The sequence below is a fragment of the Ambystoma mexicanum genome, chromosome 7p (assembly GCF_040938575.1).
Source record: "Ambystoma mexicanum isolate Mex_15411 chromosome 7p, UKY_AmexF1_1, whole genome shotgun sequence".
Taxonomy (NCBI): Eukaryota; Metazoa; Chordata; class Amphibia; order Caudata; family Ambystomatidae; genus Ambystoma; species Ambystoma mexicanum.
This window is the reverse complement of record NC_090939.1, coordinates 647362917-647382222: the sequence shown is the minus strand read 5'-3', so window position 1 is coordinate 647382222 and position 19306 is coordinate 647362917. Positions and strand designations below refer to the sequence as shown.

Sequence of the window (19306 nt, the reverse complement as noted above, 5' to 3'; positions counted from 1 at the left end):
TTTTATATTCGATCGCAAATATATCTCTATGGGATTTTCCCATTGTTCGAGGCTACCAACTTTAATTATTTAATTCTTATAGCCTCGAACATACCGCCGGTTTATTTATTTAATATTAATTCGCCGGTTGGTATTTTTTTCCAGAACTCAATTCTAAAATGCCGTTTGTGTTCTCTTCTGTGACTCCAACCCAAGTCGAGCCCTTTGTACCACTTTTTGGCGGGCTTCTCCACAGAAGCCTCCAAAAGTGGTGCCACTCTGTCTGGGTACCACAGGGGGTGTGGGAGGGGGTTTAGGCACCCTGGACTGAGTTAACTTGGTAACTCAAGTCGCACTTTTGTGTGATTGGCCCTAAGTGGTGAGCCAGCCAGCTCACCACTTAGCATGTTTGATTGACAGCTAGGCTGAGTGAATGGGGGTGTGCTGCATAAAAGCAGGGCTTTGGGGACTGGAACTTCAGAAGTCGCCACAGGACCTAAGAATCCGAGGAGGGAGAAGCTGAGCCGGCCTGCAACGACGACACCACCGTTGGAGCCCTGCTGAACCGTCTCACCACTTTTCCCAACGACAGAGGAGATCTCCAGCCGGGAGAGTCTTCTTCCTTCGACTGGAGTCTTCTTCCTTCGACTGGTGGGGATAACCAGTCTACCTTCTTTTCGCCTTCCTGGAGCATCTCGTGGCCGCCTTGCCTATGCCAAGCACCCCGGCAACCTGGATACCACGTTTTCACCACTACCGCGAACCGAAAGGGTAGTACCTTCGTACCGGAGAACTCTGCGGCTGGTTTCTTCCCTGGCAGTGCAACGACCTTCATCCTTCCTCCATGACGAGATCTCCTCCTCTGGACGACGCTGCCACTTGCACCCGCTGCCAGGAACAACTGCCCCCGCTGGAGGATCCTCTCCATTTAAGGTACCGTGTTCCGCCTGGCTTCCCTTGCAACCGTTTGAACGGGGTGTATTAAATCCTTGTCTCTCGAACCTGGGTTAGCCTGGGACACCTTAGCTAACTTTCCTGAACCGAACTAAACCTTTTTTGAACTACCTCCACAAACTTTGAAGACTCAGTGTAACTGTCTGATCTTGGGCATCTTCCGCCTGGCTCCCTTGAAAGTGGGCCTGGCACCTAAACTTCCTTGCTCACCAGTAGACTGCCTTCCTAACTTGCTGTGGTTCTTTAAAAAGTGTTTAGTGTGTAGGCTTCGATAATTCTGCTTTTCCCTCCCCTTTTTATTTAACTTGTTGGAGTGCCATCGAACATTAAGCGCTCACCTCTGTCTGGAAATAAGTGGTGTTAACTAAGACTTGTCCAACAAGTAATCAGGGATGTACATATGATAATAGTGATTGTGTTTTGAACGTATCTTACCAATTTAGTGCTAGTGTGTTTTAGAAGTGTGTGTTAAATAAATAATTATATACTTTTACACCCAAGCTCTGGTCAGTGTTTGCTTGTGCTACTGTATTTCTGTACCTATTTTGTATGCTCTGTATACTGCCTAACTCTTCTTGAGGGAAGTCTGACTGCTCAGCCACAGCTACCAGTGAATCTGTGTGGTACAGACGGCTACCAAGTGGGATTACTGCCAAACACCTGTAGTCTTAAATCTTTTGCAGTGGTCCCTAAGGGAACTGCACAGGTTTCTGCCGAACAAGAGCTTACAGGCTCGACAGTTCCCCTCAATGTGATCCCTGTGAGAGGCAAAGGTTGCACACCAGGTGCTTGTCGACCCAGGGGAATATTTTGTTGCAACTTGGGCAGAACTTGAAAGGGGTTCCATCCATAATTAAATGAAATGGCAGCTAGGCGAAGATAATGTATGGAAAGTGGTAAATACATTCTTCAATGTCCTCCCCTCTCTCTCCCTGTGTGGGCCGAAGCCCTAAGCGACCCTCCATGGCGGAAAGGAAACGTTGATGGGAGTCTTCTTAGACGGGCGTTTTCTTCACCACTGTCGGAAAGGTTATCGATAATCGGTGAACGAAAGATATAAAGGATAGGAAGAGTAAACCAACTCTAATTTGATTAATCAATGGTGTTATTGCAAAATCAGAACTCTGCAATTTTGCGTCTGTCTACGATGGCGGAAAAAAACAATCTGAGGGACCTTGATGCGTGAAGGACCATGGTACAGTGGACGTCACACTAGGGATAGTATTACTGGCACGCCCTGTCAACGTCCTATTTCGAATTTCGAAAACAACAACTGTAATACTCTGCAGCTTCCACTAGATGTCGGCCTATGCACAGCATGTGATCTAAGCAGATTCCACAAGCCTCAAAAATATAAATATGTTACAGTACGTTGTGTGCGGTGTATTTTATGATTTGTGTGTCTGAGATTCATTTTACTTTGGTAGCAGCGCATCACCTACTAAGACTGAAGCCAGACTGCTTTGGCAAGTTACCAATTGAGAGTGTTGGCCCAGACACCCAGTTTTTTCCCCCCATAGTGAAGACCTCTTCACACCCCCTCCTCATCAGAGGGCTTTGAAAAAAACCTCCCCAACAGCTTCTGACAGTGTCCTACAGTGAGGGATGGTCATGGACAGTTAACATGTAGATACACAGCCGATAAACTGATGCCTGATTTTAACCAATATACTATACTACAGCCAGAGCAGACCAACTATATGGAATGGTAGCCAGGATTCCTCAATGGACCACTGGGCATGCAGTACATACAAGAAAACATGCAGGTGGGTAGGTGGGGCTTGTAAGTTGACAACCAACTGCTGTAACATGCTCCTGCAAGAGCAAGGAAATCCTAAAAATCAAAGCACAGTGGGAGACCGATATGAGGTCTGAGAATCAGAGGAAGACCGAGATGATTCTTGTGTAGAGCATAACCCTAAATGCTAAATTGTGCATCTGCGGTATGATACACAATGCCCTATGTGTAACAATACAGAGGCATCTTTTGTGTATTTGGCATGGCAGTGTAGGGAGATTTGGACATTCTGGGCATTGATATAGATATTGATATTTTATTTCTATTGCGCTCGTACACAAGTGTTTCAGAGCGCAGCAAGGGACGGGGACAGGGGAGAACAAAACAGCTATCTTACTAGGCCCAGTGACATTGAGAACGCGCAAGTGCATGGGAGAGGGGGAGGGGAAAAGTGCATGGAAGGGGGGAGGAGTGGAAAGTGTGAAGCAGAGGAGAAACAGATTAATAATAATAAATAAATAGTAAAGGCAACAAACAGTGCTAGTGTGCAGCCAGCAATTTGCAAGTGCTAGGCTTAAGGTAGCAGACAGGGTAGGTCTGAAAAGTGCAGGAAGAAGAAGAAATGGGGGGCTGTATGGTCCAGATACAGACCCCCAGTGAAAGGGGTGGCCCAGAGACAGTGCGGGTGAGTGGCAGGGTAAGCAGGTACCTGGACCCTGAGAACAGAGGGTGGCCAGGTGCACGGTGCCAAGAGAGAACAGATCAGCTGGGGAGAGGGTCTTGAGGTGCTTCCGGAACCGGAGATGGTTCTCCTCAAGTTTTATATTATTTTGTGTTTGTATTTTATTGAATTTATATAGCACTTTAATCCAAAGTGCTTTACATAAGAACAAGAAGAAATACAACAAAAATAAAATGGTAAATGAATTGCAACTCTAAAACAGTATAAGGAACAATGTACATTATTGGTGAGGAGGTAGTGGAGAGGGACAAAGGAATACAAGGGAATGGGAGGGATGAGCGGAGATGTTAGCAGAAGTAAGAAGGGAGGCGAGAGGGTGTGAGGAAGAAGAGAAGGAAGAATAAGACTGAATAAGAGCAGGAGGTAGGATAAAAGGGGAGTAGAGGGGAAGGAGAAGGTATAGAGGTAGAGGAGTAGGAGGTGAGGCATGGGCGGAGGGAGAAGTATGAGAGGAAGTGAGAGGTGTTGGGGGGATGGAAAAGATAAGATTTCAGAGAAGAGCGAAAGGAAGGGTAGGAGGGAGAAAAGCAGATGGGTAGGGGTAGGCAGTCCCAGTGGAACGGAGCAAGGAGTTTGAAAGAGCAGTAGCGGGAGGGGCGCAGGGAGCCGGAGGAGAGAGTAGGAAAAGATCAGCAGAGCGAAGAGAACGAGAAGGGAAGTAGAGAGTAAGAAGGGAGGAAAGGTAGAGGGTGCAGGGGAGACCATGGAGGGATTTGAAGACAAGACATAGGAACTTGAATTTAAGACGGGAGTGAAAAGAAAGCAAGCCTAGGGAGGTGAGAGAAGGGGCGATGGAGTCAAAAGGTGAGAGAAGGAAGAGGGAGCAGATGGCGGAATGGTAGATAGATTTCAGTGGAGAGAGATGAGAGGAGGGGAGTCCGAAGAAATGGGAGGAACAGTAGAAAAGTCTGGAGAAGATGAGGGAGGTGATTAAGAGTTTAGCAGCATGAAATGTTAGGAGGGGTCGAATTATACGAATGTTGTAAAGGTGAAAGCGACAAGACTGGGAAGTGATAGAAATGTGGTGAGATAGGGAGAGGTGACTGTCAATAAGAAGACCAAGCTTACGGGCATGGGGAGAGAAGGAGAGTTGGGAGGGGGGAAAGAGAATGAAAGGGGGAGGGAAGGGAGGAGGAAGAGTGTTGGCAGGGAAGAAAAGGAGGTCAGTTTTTTCAGCGTTAAGAGTAAGGAAGTGAGAGGACATCCAGGATTTAATAGCAGAAATTCAAGAAGAGAGTTATTCGTGAATGTCAGGGGAGAAGGACGAGAAGGAGAGGAAAAGCTGGGTATCAGCATAGAAATGATGTGAGATACCAAATGAGGAGATGATGGGAGCTAAGAAAGAAGTGTAGAGTGAGAAAAGAAAGGGGCCAAGGACAGAACCTTGGGGGACTCCATGGTTGAGAGGATATGTGGGAGAGGTGGAGCCACCGCAGGAGACAGAAAAGGTGCGCTTAGAAAGATAAGAGGAGAGCCAATTGAGGACAGAATCCTCTGTCCAATTGAGGACAGAGTGGCAGGGAGGCTGTTCCAGAGGGAGGTCCCAGCCAAAGACAGATCTACCCCCAGCTCGTTTATTTGAAAAACGACTGACCCGGAGGGAGTTAGAGATAGAGGAGCAAAGAGCTCGAGAGGGGAGGTATTTGAGGAGGGATAGCTGAAGGTATTTTGGACCCAGGTCCCAGAAAGCCTTGTGGACAATGCAGAGGGTTTTGAATTTAATCCTTGCATCCACTGGGAGCCAATGGAGAGATTTCAGAGCTGGAGAGATACGATCCCAGGGCTTGAGGCCAAGGACAAGTCTCGCAGTCCTGTTCTGAATGAGTTGCAGAGGGCGGAGAGTAGAGGGAGGTAGATTTAGAAAGAGGCTGTTACAATAGTCCAACCTAGAGAGAACCAGAGATTGGGATACCATGAGCTTCTGGGGGAAGGAGAGGAAAGGCAGCGGTAGAGACCTCAGATGTGGGCGGAGAAGGAAAGGGTGGAGTCAAAGATGACCCGAAGGTTCTTAGCCTCGCAGGTGAGGGTAGGAGGGCGGCCAAGGGAAGCCGGCCAGAGAGTGAGGGGAAAGGATGGTGAAAGGATTGATGCAGATAGATCCGATATGCTGGCAATAAACAGATTTGGATTTAGGCAAGGCACTTGTTAAAGGAGTCAGTGGATTAGACAATACAAATACTAGATTCAGCAACTTAGCGCTTTTGCTGGTCAAAAGGAGGATTGTGATGCAATGGATGCAAAAAAGGAGGGACGTTTTTCACAGACTCTGGGCCAGACATGTCACTATGCAACAAAAGGAAGACACTTACAGACAAATGGTGATGGCACAACAAAGAACCAAGGATGTGTGGCATAAGGTTTGCCAACAACTTGTTGGTAAAGGAGGAAAGCATCATTTATACAATGAAAGTCAAAGCAGCTATGGCCGGAAGGGAAGGCCAAAGATGAAATGCAGTTGAAAAGGGATGTTAAGGGGTAACCTGAATGTTAATATGCACAACATAATATTTAGAATGGCAGGGCAGGGCAAGATGCTCCATCTTGGTTAAGTACATAGAGCAGTGGTAACCTTGTTACAGGCAGATGGCCCCCATTTATAACATTTCAGGTGGTGAGCCAGATATAGCATAGCATTGTAAACACATCGGTAACCGACATGGGCTCAGTATATTGATATGGCTAACCATACATAAGGAAAGACAACACACCTGGCTAGGAGGATTGATGGGACAGATAACTAGGAGCCAATGCGCATATGATCAGTTATGCTGTTGTAAATGTGGCAGAATCTGAGGAAAACATAGGTTTTGTTTAGGGTTGATACTCCCTAGAGTAGGGATTCTGAAAAATTGCGAGATGGACTGAAACTGCAAAGAAACTAAAAGGTGAATGGCTAATACTGTGCACAACAAACTAAAAAGGAGTGTATAAATAAATAAAAATAATTCCCATCTTACCTTATCTAGAATCTTGGTCTTCCCTGTATCTACATGTCCAAGCACACAAATAACTGGAGCCCTTAGCACCTCTGTATTTACATTTTTAATGTTCTCAAGTCGTCGTTTCTGTAATGAGAAGGAAAAAAGAAGAGCTCAGTGAACTGTCAATTGTTTCTTGGTCAAAATTAGGTAAAGAAAGCAACATAAAATGTCTTAAATGTTGAAATCAAGACTAAAAACAGAAAGGAAACCCAGCCCAATTGATGCCCGTCTATGTTGAGATGGATTTCCAGAATCAGCCTTTGGTAGGAAGATTTTGGGAGGCCACTGAGAGATTGGCCAAAACCCAAACAAGATGAGGTAGGTGACCAGTCAACGACAGGTCTCAGAAAAAGTGTGAATGGTCTAGAGCTACAACGAGTCCACACAGAGCAACACCAATAATTCAAATTAGAAAGTAAGTATTTCAAAATACAATTATTTATGAGGCCTTTAGTGGCACACCAAGCATTTAAAAAGCACAGGTATTATTACTCACAACCATATAGATATGTATACACATTCACCATTAGGAGGATAGAGTGGCATATGAATTAGTTACCAGTGTAATACAGTTGAATAGTCCGATGCAAAGAAAATAAGTAAAATGGTTGGAAGAAGCAAAGTAAAGCTTCTCACTCTCAGTCCAAACCCTAAAATGGCATGGGTCCTTCTGTCCAAAAGTCACAAGTTCCAATTAATAGCATCTTCAGTTAAGATATTCAGAAATTATGCAGTGGGATGTGGTGGTGCTTTTTAAAGTTTTAAAAAGTTAATTAAGTATTTACCTAAATCCAGGCTAGTACCCCTCTCTGTCCTATTCACCAGTAAGACCTAGAAAAGGATCCTTAACCCAGGTTCGACGACCAGAGGCCAAGGCAGAGTGTGTTGGGGCCAAGAGCTTCACACCTAATGTTACCCTATGGAGGCTGTGGGAAAGGGGAGCAGGAGCGGATGTGTTAAATTACCCTCCTGAGACTGATTATTCCAGATGCAGGTCTTCAGGAATCAGTTGGGGACACAATCTTCGGCACTTGGTAAGGACGGCCCAGAGGTTGCTGGTGCTGGGGTTGCTTTCCTTGTCTGGAGTCGGTAGCATTGCACAGCAAACTGTTCCAGTCAGCTTCCAGAAGACTCAAAACAAAGAAAAACTTCTGTGGTGCCGACTCAATCAGGAGACAGCATGGGATTGAAGAAAGATTATTCCACCTAAGGTACCACTGTCAGGCGGCAAAAAGTGATCATGCAGCGGGAAACACAGAAGCATCCCCAGCATAGCTTCCCTTGGAATAAGACAGCTGAAATTTTAAGGAAATGCAACTTGGTGCACAAGATGAAGATCTACAAAGTTCCAAGGTTCTGCTAAGGGGGTCCTGGGACACTTCAGAAGGTTCTGAAAGGCATGGATCTTCGAGCAGGGGAGGAGACAAGCTGATCCCACCTTTTCAAGGGTCGAAGCACCAACAGGAGTCTCTTGCGATCAGGCAGAGGAGCAGGACTTTACTGGGCCAATCACTGGAGATGATGCTAGAGAGCTGCAGGGCTCGCCCTCAGTGTCATCAGCGGGCTGATGATCTTCACAGACGGCTTGACTCTGATGAAAAGCTGCAGGAGCCCTCCTTTTATCCAAGATTCAGGCTGGGAGCAAGCTAAAGCCCACCAATGGTAAGGGTATGCAACACTCAAAGAGCCCAGGGTTGTCCAATCATGGACAACCACTGGTTACCACATTGTCCAGCAACAGACTTTCGGATGCCATAGGATGTGGACTGGGACCAGACGTCCCAGCACCCTCCTCTGGCTCACACAAAGCTCACTTGACCATGAAACAGAAGCTTTCTCCGTTAACAGGGTTTCCATACATGGCATTTCCAGACCTGAGAAGGCAGAAACAAAGTCAAAGAAAAATATGGCCAATGAACAAGTGGAAATCTCATGGCACGGCCGTTTTAGTGTGCCATTCGCGGTAAATGCAAAAATGCACGAGAAAAAGATCACAAAAAAAGGTAAAAATAACAGCTGCCACCAGTTGGTCTTAGACACGTTGCCAAAGTAACCAACAGACCATAATAGAAAACATGTATAAGATACAAAGTATCCTAACTGCACTTCACTGTAAGGTGATGTGTGCAATTTTAACAATACAAGTATTCAAAAAGAGAGACAGCCTCTCAGTACTGAGTCTTAGAGACTTGTCAATTCCCCCATAATAATGAGCAAAATGGGCAAAGGAAATAAGGAAAGCGGCTTTACTTCCAGCCACAAAATCAGGACAGGGTTCAAAACAAGAAAAAAGAAAGGGTGTCCCCAGACCTTCCGATAACGTGTGTTATGGACCTTTTTACGGAAGTAAATCCTGTACATACACATTTCATTTTTCCTTGTGTGTCATTTACGTAAACAGCAGTGAAAAGTGAGTTCTTCTCTCTTTCATCAAGTAGGTGGCGCTGTGGCACTAAAGCTTATCTGGAAACAAGTGAATTCTGCTGTGCACAACTAAGCAACTCCACATAGATCTGGGAGACTGGGGGCTTCAGAGAAGGGACTAAAGGTGCAGTGTGCTATAAGTCACAAGTCAGTGTTCAAAATGTAGGAAGCTGCAGCAGGTAGCTCCAGTCCCACACTAATGACATTAGCGTTTTCTTAAGGCAAGTGAAGGCCTTGTTTCCCTTCAGCGGCCCCTGGGGATCTGTTCTGGGGGTTTAGGCATCTGAAAGTACAACAAACTTCTGCAGCCCCCATTAGCAGAAAATGCTGTGCACATGGCATCTTAGCAGCCACAACGGTTTCCAGAGCTGGTCTGAGGCTCCATTCACATTGCAGTGACTCTCAGAAAAGGCAGATCATTTAATGTCTTTTAGCTACCAAGAGAGCCTTGAAACTTGTTATGCTAGTTCTGCTGTACATAACCCCTGGTATTTTGTCATTCCGTTGTGAGAATATTTGCCCTTTGGTGTACCCTTTAAAGTTTCTCCTACTGCGGGAATCCGATGAAGAGGTGAAAAAGCTGCTGCTCTGTGTTGGGCTATGAGGCTGATGCCAGACACAAACTAAAGCATTATTTAATGTGTCAAATGTTCATGGAGGTGGCGGACTATGGCCTTCCTTATCTATGAGGCAGAAAATACATAACTGAACACCTACAGTATATTTGAAAGAAACCTATACTAAAGGCATAACTGTTGTTTCTCGGTTAAAACGCTCCAAACCCATGTCTGACACAAATCATATCTGCTCACATGTGTCTGTGCAAAAAAGAAGAGGTATTGTAGTCACTGCCTCATTGTAACACGCAATTCTGACCCGAGTGAAATACTAGCCTGAGCAATTGTTCCTAACTGGTGGCTGTTACTAAACTGATACTGTGATTCTATGACAAGACAGGAGGCTCGCATTATGCTTTAATGTCTTATTACTGCCAATAGCTTTTCAACTTAAACTTTTAAAACATAACATTCGTGCTTTTTTTCTTTCCATCATGAAAATTCGCCAATTTAGGTTTAAAAATTCCAAGAAAATATATTACATCTTTTAGTCCACTTAAACTAAAACTCCCATAAAACCTATGGAGTTTATTGGTCTTGACTTCCTCTCCTGCACCTATCAGCTCTCAGGTTAGCCTACAAGAACCCCCAGCAACAGGTCTTTTCCTCTTTCTATTTTGCTGCCAGAAGATAAGTACCTCACATATTTTCTCAGATATGTGTGGGGACTGGGAGTTTTATTGCTGGTAAAAACATGGTTAGCACGTAGACAGCGCAAGTAGGCGTTACCTTAGAAGGGTGAATTCGGCACATTTTTCCAGTGCACGTGTGAGTGCGGGGTTGGGCCACGTATTCCGTGTGGGCACCGAGCCCGGGGAAGTCTCCTTATCAGGTGAGTAAAACCTGAATCAGCGTGGAGGAGGAGGCCGAGCCGGCGCCGTGAGCGAACGCGCCCGCTTCAGGCAACCGGCCCCACTCCTCGTAGTTCGGCAGCCGCGCCGGCAAACACGGCAGGACCCAGGGGAGCTGGAGGAGCTAATTCCCCCATCATCCCCTGGGAGCTCTTCTGCTCGTGCGCGCTTTATTTCCATTGCCTTAGAAAAGAGGAAAGAGCGAGTGAACATCTCAGTACCATTTGAAAAAATAAAAAGAAAGACAATTTTACTCTAAACTGGAGCGAGTGACAAAAAAGGGGATATTTATATTACAAACATTACGTGAGCAGCAGCTACAAGCCTGTCAGAAGAGAGAGAAGATAAGTGCCTGAACTGTTTCCCCTTGCTGACAGCCTAGAAGTTGGCCTGGCCACCACCAGAATGGCGCACTGCAAAAGCCCCGGTGTTACTCCTTCTACCTCACCAGAGTGGTCAGAGGAGGAATGGGAAGAGGGTCCTTACCAACAGGACACAGACCTCTCGCAAAGTTTTAAGATGGTACTAGGAGATTCCTTGTCAAAAGCAGTCTCACAGGGTGTACAGCCTATTGCCCAAAGGCTGGACATGTTAGAGGCTATAATTCATGAACACCAAGTGCAGCTTGCCAAGAAGAGGAACGCAGAAAGCCCAGAGAAAGAGCTGTCAGCCAGACACCCCACGGAAGGGGTTGAACCTAAGGGGCGGAAAGCAGCTCGGAAGAGTAAACACTCTTTGACCCCCCCCCACGAGCAATTAGGATAGGGAGGATACTGCTCCCCAAGGAAAAAGCGACCCTGCCGCTAGGCTAAAGAGAGCCTTCCTGGAAAAGAAACAATGCCAGGACAGACCCCCTACCGAAGGGGTGGACAATACAGGGGACAATGATGAGGGCTATATGGCCGACGATGAAGGAGGTGAAGAAGTAGACACTGGTTGTCACGCCGAGGAGGAAATTGATCCTCAAGAGGGAGACTACACATCAGATATGTTCGACCCAAAGGCGATCAGACACCCGAAGTCTTCGGAGTGGGATCCGTCGCCCACCGTCTATATAGCACAACACATACGGAAACCTCTAGATAGAGAGGTAAGATCATGTATGCGTTCAGAGTGCCCAAGGCCAGAGTTGCCAGGGAAACTAGCAGAGACACCCAAGCTAGACCCCAAGATGGTCACCTTTGTGACGAAGACGGCGAGAGATATACGTAAGGGTGTAGACTGCGCCTGGCGAGGATGCCAAGATAAGCTCTGCGACATTGCGGGTCCATTAGCAAAAGTAATGGACCTGACGGAGAAGGCAAAAGACACTGGAACGCCAGTAGACGCCTCCGCCCTAGCCAACTGGGCTCAAGGAGCTGTCTGCCTTATGGGCAACGCGAACGACGCACTTTCCTCTGAGAGAAGAAGAGGAGTGCTTCTAAAGATTGACAACAAATTAAGCGACGTAGCCTCTTAAGAAGCAGGAGAAGGCGCCAAAGGTCTACTATTTGGCGAAGCATTTGCTAAAGAAATGTCACAGTTTGTGGGTACATATTCAGCTCTGGAGAGGGCCCAAAGTTCAATCAAGAAGATCTTTCCCGGTCAAGTTTTTTCCGGGACCGGATGTTTCAGGGGTCATACGTCCGGTCGGTTCAACTACCACCGCAGACCCCAAGGGCCGCGCGCTGAGTACTGGGAAGGGAAACAACAAGACACCACCTTCCCGACCAGATCCAGCTTCCCCAGGGGCCGTAGGGGAAGAGGTTCCTGTTGTCAACCCAATGCCTCAGGAGGTGAGCTTGAAAGTAGGAGGGAGAACCCTTCAGTTTCTGAGCGCATGGCAGGCACTATCGCGTGATGCATGGGTGCTGCAAGCAGTGGCGGGGCTGTGACTAGAGTTTGTAGGGGACCTAGTCCAGAGCGCAGAACCCTATCCCATTCGAGTTTCAAGCGAGGAAGCAGCGTTGTTACACAACGAAATGCTCAAACTGGTAGACAAAAACAAGAGACGCTCAGGGAGGATCAGGGTTCCTCATCAATATGTTCCTTGTACACAGAGGTGACAAAGTACAACCGGTGATAAATTTGAAAAACCTGAACGAATGGGTCGTGTACAATCACTTCAAGATGGAGGGAATCCATCTACTCCGAGATCATCTCCGAGCAGGAGAATGGCACGGCTGGATCTAAAAGACACCTATTTTACAATCCCGATAGCGCAGGAGTTTCGGAGATACCTACGATTTCGGTGGAAAGACAAGACATGGTGTTTCACATGTCTTCCATTCAGGCTGGCGTCAGCACCCTGGGCTTTTACCAAACTAATGAGGCCCGTGGCAGCGGCCATAAGGGAAAGGGGATTCGCATGATTATTTACCTGGACGACATACTGGTCCTAGGTTCAGACGAAATGACTCTTTCCAAGAACGTGCAGTGGATCTTCACGCTCTTGTCATCTCTAGGATTCTTGGTGAACTTACACAAATCCCAGCTGTTACCTGTCCAAAAGATAGAATTCCTAGGTTTCAATATAGATACGATCAAAGCGACCCTCGAGGTCCCTCAGCACAAAATGAAAACGATAAAGGAAGAGCTCAGAATAGTGATAGCGAGGAGAACCATCTCCCTACGAGCTCTCGCAAGAGTAGTAGGTCTGCTAGAAGCCTCGATTCAGGCGATATTTCCAGGCCCGCTCCATTATCGAGCGCTACAGAGCCTCAAAATAAGACATCTACAGGGAGGACTCGGTTATCACCAGTTAGTAACTCTAGATCAAGAAGCACTCTCAGAATTGCACTGGTGGCTTCACAACATGGAAGCCTGGAATGACCGAGCAATCTTTGGGGACTCCCCAGACATCATCGTAGAATCGGATGCGAGCAGATCCGGGTGGGGAGCCCGGTGCGAGAACATGGAGACAGGGGGAAAATGGTCAGAACATGAACTCCAGCTCCACATAAACTGTCTAGAGCTATTAGTAGGCTCTTTCGCAGTCCGCGTCTTTATGAAGGACAAAGTAAAATGTTGCGTGCTGCTCAAGATGGACAACATCTCGAGCAAAATATATCTGCTCACATGTGACTGTGCAAAACAAGAGGTATTGTAGTCACTGCCTCACTGCAATATGCAATTCTGACCCTAGTCAAATACTAGCCTGAGCAACTGTTCCTAACTGGTGGATGTTACTAAACTGATACTGTGATTAAGAATTACACCAGCAGTAAAGTCAATGGTATTTCACCCACTTGTTCAGTATCTCAGTGAGCATCTAACCTGTAGATTGCAGTCGCAATTGTCTCAGGGTGAGCACCTATTCTCACCTGCATGTTAAAGAACAGTAGCCTATTTCTGGGGAACCATCTGCTCTGCAGACTCCACTAGAGTGGCTGGGTGAGCATCTCCTCTACAGTCAGCAGTACAGAAACTTTGTTGAGTTAGTGTCATAGCTTCTTATTGAATTACATTTGGACTGGTTCCTAGCTCCGATAAACATCTGTGAAGTACTAAAAAGCAAGAGTCTTGCATGGTCTCACAAAGCTTCAATAACACTGTTCCAAGACAGAAATCTAGCTACTCAGCCTGCACACTTACTGAAAAAGTTAATCTTTTATGACAATGTCTAAGATGATGCTTCAGCAAAGGGCGGAATGGGCATTAGAGGAGGCAGTCACTCGCCTGCCGTGCAGTGTCAAGATCTCCAGAGTTGGTGCCCTGCTTGCTAAGGGTGCCCACAGTGTGTGAGATCACTACACTACTCCCTCACTCAAACCCGATCCACGGGCTACCTCACCAGAGAAAACTATACCATCATGCATAATTAGCACATTTAAAGTACTTCAGTGTTACAATTCCACAGAGCCTCCATCTTATTGTCATAATTGTAAAAAGATGGCTAGTCACTCACAAACCACATTTACACATCTTATGTTCAGCTACAAGCCAGATAGTGCAGGGTTGCAGGTTTCTTGTTCACATGTGAAAGTCCCAGGCCCAACTGCATGTTTCATTTTTATGGGGATTGCAAATAATCATGCAGTAGCTGTGTGGTTTGTCTACAAGTGATTGTGTTAGAGAACATTTACCACTGATTGTCTACACTGTTTAAAGCCAAATAACTTTGCTATACAACTCTCGCATTGTTTCTAATGCTTTCTGTAGAGTTGGAACTTAATACATGCATTGGATGAATTTTACATCATCTGTACTCTCTCGTGAAGATGTTTACTCTCTTCAAGTTGAACTTACTCTCCAATTCTAAAATTAGGCAGTAAAATACTCTTGCCTCAAAATTGTATTTCAGCACTGCGTGTCCCATAGAAATCCATGGCAGGAAAAGGGACAAAATAAAAATCTTTCCTAACACATACTTCGCTGGAACACATTTTTCAGTTGGTGGAAAAATGATTGCGACCTAAAGAAGCTTAATATTGTGAAGAAAATATGTTAATTCATTAGGAAATTAAATGTCAAACAGGGCATTTCACAAGGCCAGCGAAATGGTTCATAAACATGGCAGAACATGAAACATTACAGAGAGGTTGGAGGTCTCCCCTAATAGGTTTTCTGGACATTTAGTGGCAAAGCCTAGACTTTAATTAGGCATATCTGTACTGTAACATTGGCCATTAGTAGGAGCTTTTAAAACAAATGTTACAGGTTAATGGTATGGTTCTCCCCAAATAATGTGATGCGTTTGTGGCAAAAGGCATATTTTTAAAAACACCAGACCAGTCCCACGAGTCAAAACATGGTAGGATTTAAAAATCACTTCATTTGGGTTTTCAGGGGTTATCCCCCACAGGAGTTCCTATGAAAGTTAGCGATAAATAGTGCTTTTAAAGCACCAGGAGCTTCTTTCATTGGTCCAAATGTGGTTAGTGTGAAGATGGAGGACTAGAATCTGGCCTGGTGGACAGATCTTAGGAGGCCACCATAGTTATAATGAACAGGGATCTCAGAGAGGTTAGGCGAATCCCAATCCAGGTAGCAATGGAGAGCAGTCCAGGCTTAGTCCCGGTAGAGTGTGAGTGGGGTCAGGGCATATCACACTCTTACATTCAAGAGCCAGTGGGAGCGTCGTGGGCTGTTGGGGGAGCTGTCCCAGTGTTTGCAAAATGTACTAGTCCACTAGCATTGGCTAGTAGTATTTATGCAGGGCGAGTACCATTTGCATGATACTCAACCTTGCTGGCGAGTGTGGGGATGTTAGAAACCTATTTTTCTATTTACTGCAAACACATTTTGTTCACAGTAAATGGCAAATACAGGTTTCACTGTTCATGCTTGGGAGCATTGCAGCAAATTTGAACTGTTCTTATGGCGACAGGCACCATTTTACAAAAAGCACAGGTAAATATTTTGTAACCAGTCACCTTTGGTCGAGTGCATTTCTCTTAGGTCGTGTATGCTAAAATGCAGAACTCGCTGTGCTAGTCTAGTGGGATTTTAAAGAATTTGCAAGGCCTGCACATAAAGTCTACCTGTGGTAAGACTTTACAAAACTATCCCTTGGTATACAGGACCCCAACTTCTAGTATAAGTCTGTACCTCAAGGATCAGATAGTGTGGCAGAGCAGCCAGGCTTATCTTAGAATGATGTGAGCTGTAGGTAAGTACAATGAACTCAGTAAATGCATAGGCCCAAATAAACTCTTACACATTTGTAGCAATAGTGGAATAGTTATTTATTTTATACACACACACAGTTAAAGTTAAATCTCAGGTAAGTACTATTTCGAACTAACTTCTGAAACCGGGAGGATAGCTCAGGGGCAACATGCCCGCGCCTTGGAAGGAAGATGACGCAGAGCAACAGTGGTTCGATCCCCGGGTCCATGCATAGAAACCTCTGGGTATTAAGTGTGTTATAAATAACCAATTACAATGAACACATTATAAAATAAAAGTAATACTTTAGGTGAGTAAACCACAGGTTAAGAGTTATACAGGTAATTGAAAACAGTTTAAAGGTGAGTAAAATCACTTGCTATAGAAACTCAGAAAATTTTCTTTTGTAGAAATGAAAAGGTTACGCAACACCAATAATAGCAGGTCAAAGACTTGGATTTCTTTTCAGAGGCTTTAAGGCTTTAGCAGTAAATCATTATCGAGGTAGGAGGAGGTAAAGCAGATAAGGCAAAGATGCAGAAAAGGCAAAATTCCACAGGATTCTTCAGTTACAAGTAAAGGACTTTTGTTGGTCAAAAGGGTTTCAGGCACCTTGCAAAAAGCTCCCTATGTGTGCGCAAGTGTTAGTCCTGGGCGTACACCCAAACACTAGAATCAGCACTCCAGCAACAAAGCAGTGACAGAATGACTCAAGGTATGTACTACCACAAGGTCCCACAGTACCTGAGGAGTGAAGAATATGAAGCTGAATTCTTTCACGGTGCAGCAGTGGTGGACCCGGTTTCCTGTTCCTTGGTTGTGGTCACAAAAGGAGGGACTCGGGGATGTTGCAGCAGCAGTCGAGAGAAAGGACTCCCAGCGAAGGATTCTTCGTGCTCCAATGTCGGTCGGCAGTTTTGCCAGCTTTACACAGACTCCAAGGATGAACGTTTACCACCAGGACGATCCACCTCGATTTTTCAGTCCTGCACTCTTGTCAGGGGACTTTGAGTAGGGAGGTCTTGCCTCTGGAAGTCCAGGAGTTGTCCAAAGTTCTGGGAGGATTTGTTCACTGGAAGATAATGCACTGCAATATGGTCGGAGGTCCCAGAGTATTGGTGGTTTGCAGCCCAGGAAGGTCACAGCATGTTGTAGGATGGATCGTCTTGCAGTTCATCTTATGGCTAATTGGACCCACCATAATAAACCCGACAAGGATACATGCTACCCCTCCCTGATCTACGTAATATAATATTAAGCTTTGCCTAGGACTGTTTTTAAAGAATCCACTGCACGCTGCCAGAAATCTGTTAAGAAACAATTTAATATATCGTTAGAATTGTTTTAAATAAAAATAGTAATATTGCACATAACAGGTACCATCCCTTCAAATATCGCTGAAGTCCCAGAACACATTAATAAAAACCTTTAACGTACTGTGAAGTTAGTATAGAACAGTGAGAAAACATTTTTACCAAACCAACACTACACTCCTAGAACACTCATAGCATATATATCTGTCATGACCGCAGCCTCCAAGGAGTCAGGTTTAGCCCAACTGCCTCGGAAGCCGGGTCACAACTTCATTTCCAGGCTCCCATCGGCTCCCATAGGGGCCTTATGGACCTTGTCCTGGCGCCAGTGGCGCCAGGCTCATAAGGGGACCCAGTCCCGGCACAGGACGTGCCGGGCTCATGATGCAAGGAAGGGGGCTTGGGTGGACCTACCTGCTGCAGACCATGCTGCTCACTCACCTGCAGGATGAAATCCTCATCCATCCATGGCTGGAACTACTTTACCTTCTGGGTGTGGCCAGCACCACTCCCTGGGACTGGATACTGGAACTATTCTGGAAGCTGGGACTTCTTTCCTGGGCGAGGCTGCTGTGGAAGGAGACACCTAAGCACTCCAGTAGGCTATTTAAACCACGCCCGATCAGAGCAACGTGCTTCGCGTTATTCTGCAATAGCAGCAGGACGCTCACCGTGTCAGCTCCAGAGAATCTGCAACTTCTGCATCTAGGGAAGAGAAATCCGTAATCTTACCTTCTGAAATACCATCTTTGTCTTCAGCAGCATCTGAGAAGGGAAAAGAACACCAGGTTAGCATGAGATAAAACCAGCGCAGCACTTACCCAATCCATCGGTGCATCTCAAGCCACGGGCTGCAGCTCTCCATTTTTTGGCACCCTGTGGAAGCAAGGACATTGGTTAGTAACCTTCGTGAACCTTTTCCTACCTGCGCTGCATTCTTCTCGCCTCCGCCGACTCTGCTACTCGCATCTGCAAAACAAAAGGACATCATCAAGAAATACAAAACTCCATCCATACGCACGTGTTTTGGGCAGCTCCCATCTTTCTCACTCCTCGGCGCATTCCTCGACATCTATTTTTCTACCCAGCTGCTTCTGCAACCTGAAAAAGGAAAAGAGACATTAAGAAGTGCTTTAAACTTCGAATTGACATTTCTTACTTATTTGCCTGCAATACCTTTGCATTTCCATCGCTCTCCATTCAAGCAACCGCCGTTCGTGCTGCTAACGACGGCCTAGCTCCAAATCTTCATCCTCTGCAACCAAGAGGCTGGACAATCAACCAGTGAAGTAACTGGCTTCGGCGCCCCTGCACAGACGCAGGATGGAGAGCTCCGCTTTCACCTATATAAGGTGAGCACATTTAGCCTACGAACTACGTGGGGATTACCAGGAAGGGGAGTCAGCTTGCCTGTCAGGCTTATATATCCTATTAACCCCTTGCTCTCACAATTGCAGACACCTCACCCTTCAGATCAAGATCTCAGTGAGGAGAGGGCCTTTCCAGGGTGGCATTCGAGGCCTGCGCGTGACCCTAGAAGACTCCGAGAACCCCCCGCCCAGACCTGCGCCTCCGAGGGATTCAGGTGAGCGTTACAGAACGCGAAGCCCACCGCAATATTCCCACCCAGGCGCAATGGAAACCTCGGACACAGATCAACTGGCTCAAATGCTTGGGGAACTAAGGGCAGAAGTACACGCATCTCGCCAAGAAACAAACGCTTTACGAAGGGAGTTGATCATGGCCAAGGAACGGACTGATGATCTGGCCAGACAGTTGCTACAGGCTCAAGCGGGACAGACGCCACTGCCTCTCTATGGAGGGGGCGGCACGCCTACAACTTCAAGTAATCCGGTGCAAATTAATCTGCCAGGGAATGTGCCTTTGGCCCCGCCCGAACGTTTTTCCGGAGATCCAAAGCGATATGCAGTATTCATCAATCAATGCCGCTTGCACTTTCTGTGTAGACCCGCCGCATTCCCAACGGACCAAGCCAAGGTAGCGTTTGTACTCTCCTATTTTAGCGGTAGTGCTGCAGATTGGTCCATTCCTCTCGTGACACAGGATGACCCGCTCCTCTATCACTTTCAAGACTTTCAGACCAGTATGGAAAAGTTG

At 46.2% G+C, this 19306-nt stretch overlaps 1 protein-coding gene across 1 annotated transcript in view; it reads right to left on the bottom strand.

Annotated features, from left to right (window-relative positions):
- The window catches only part of EIF5B (eukaryotic translation initiation factor 5B), a 1211079-nt gene that overhangs the window by 542280 nt on the left and 649493 nt on the right, over window positions 1-19306 (bottom strand). Inside the window, exon 11 of the mRNA XM_069636688.1 lies at window positions 6371-6478. Coding sequence (XP_069492789.1) covers window positions 6371-6478 — 108 coding nt within the window. The remainder of the gene's footprint in view (window positions 1-6370; window positions 6479-19306) is intronic.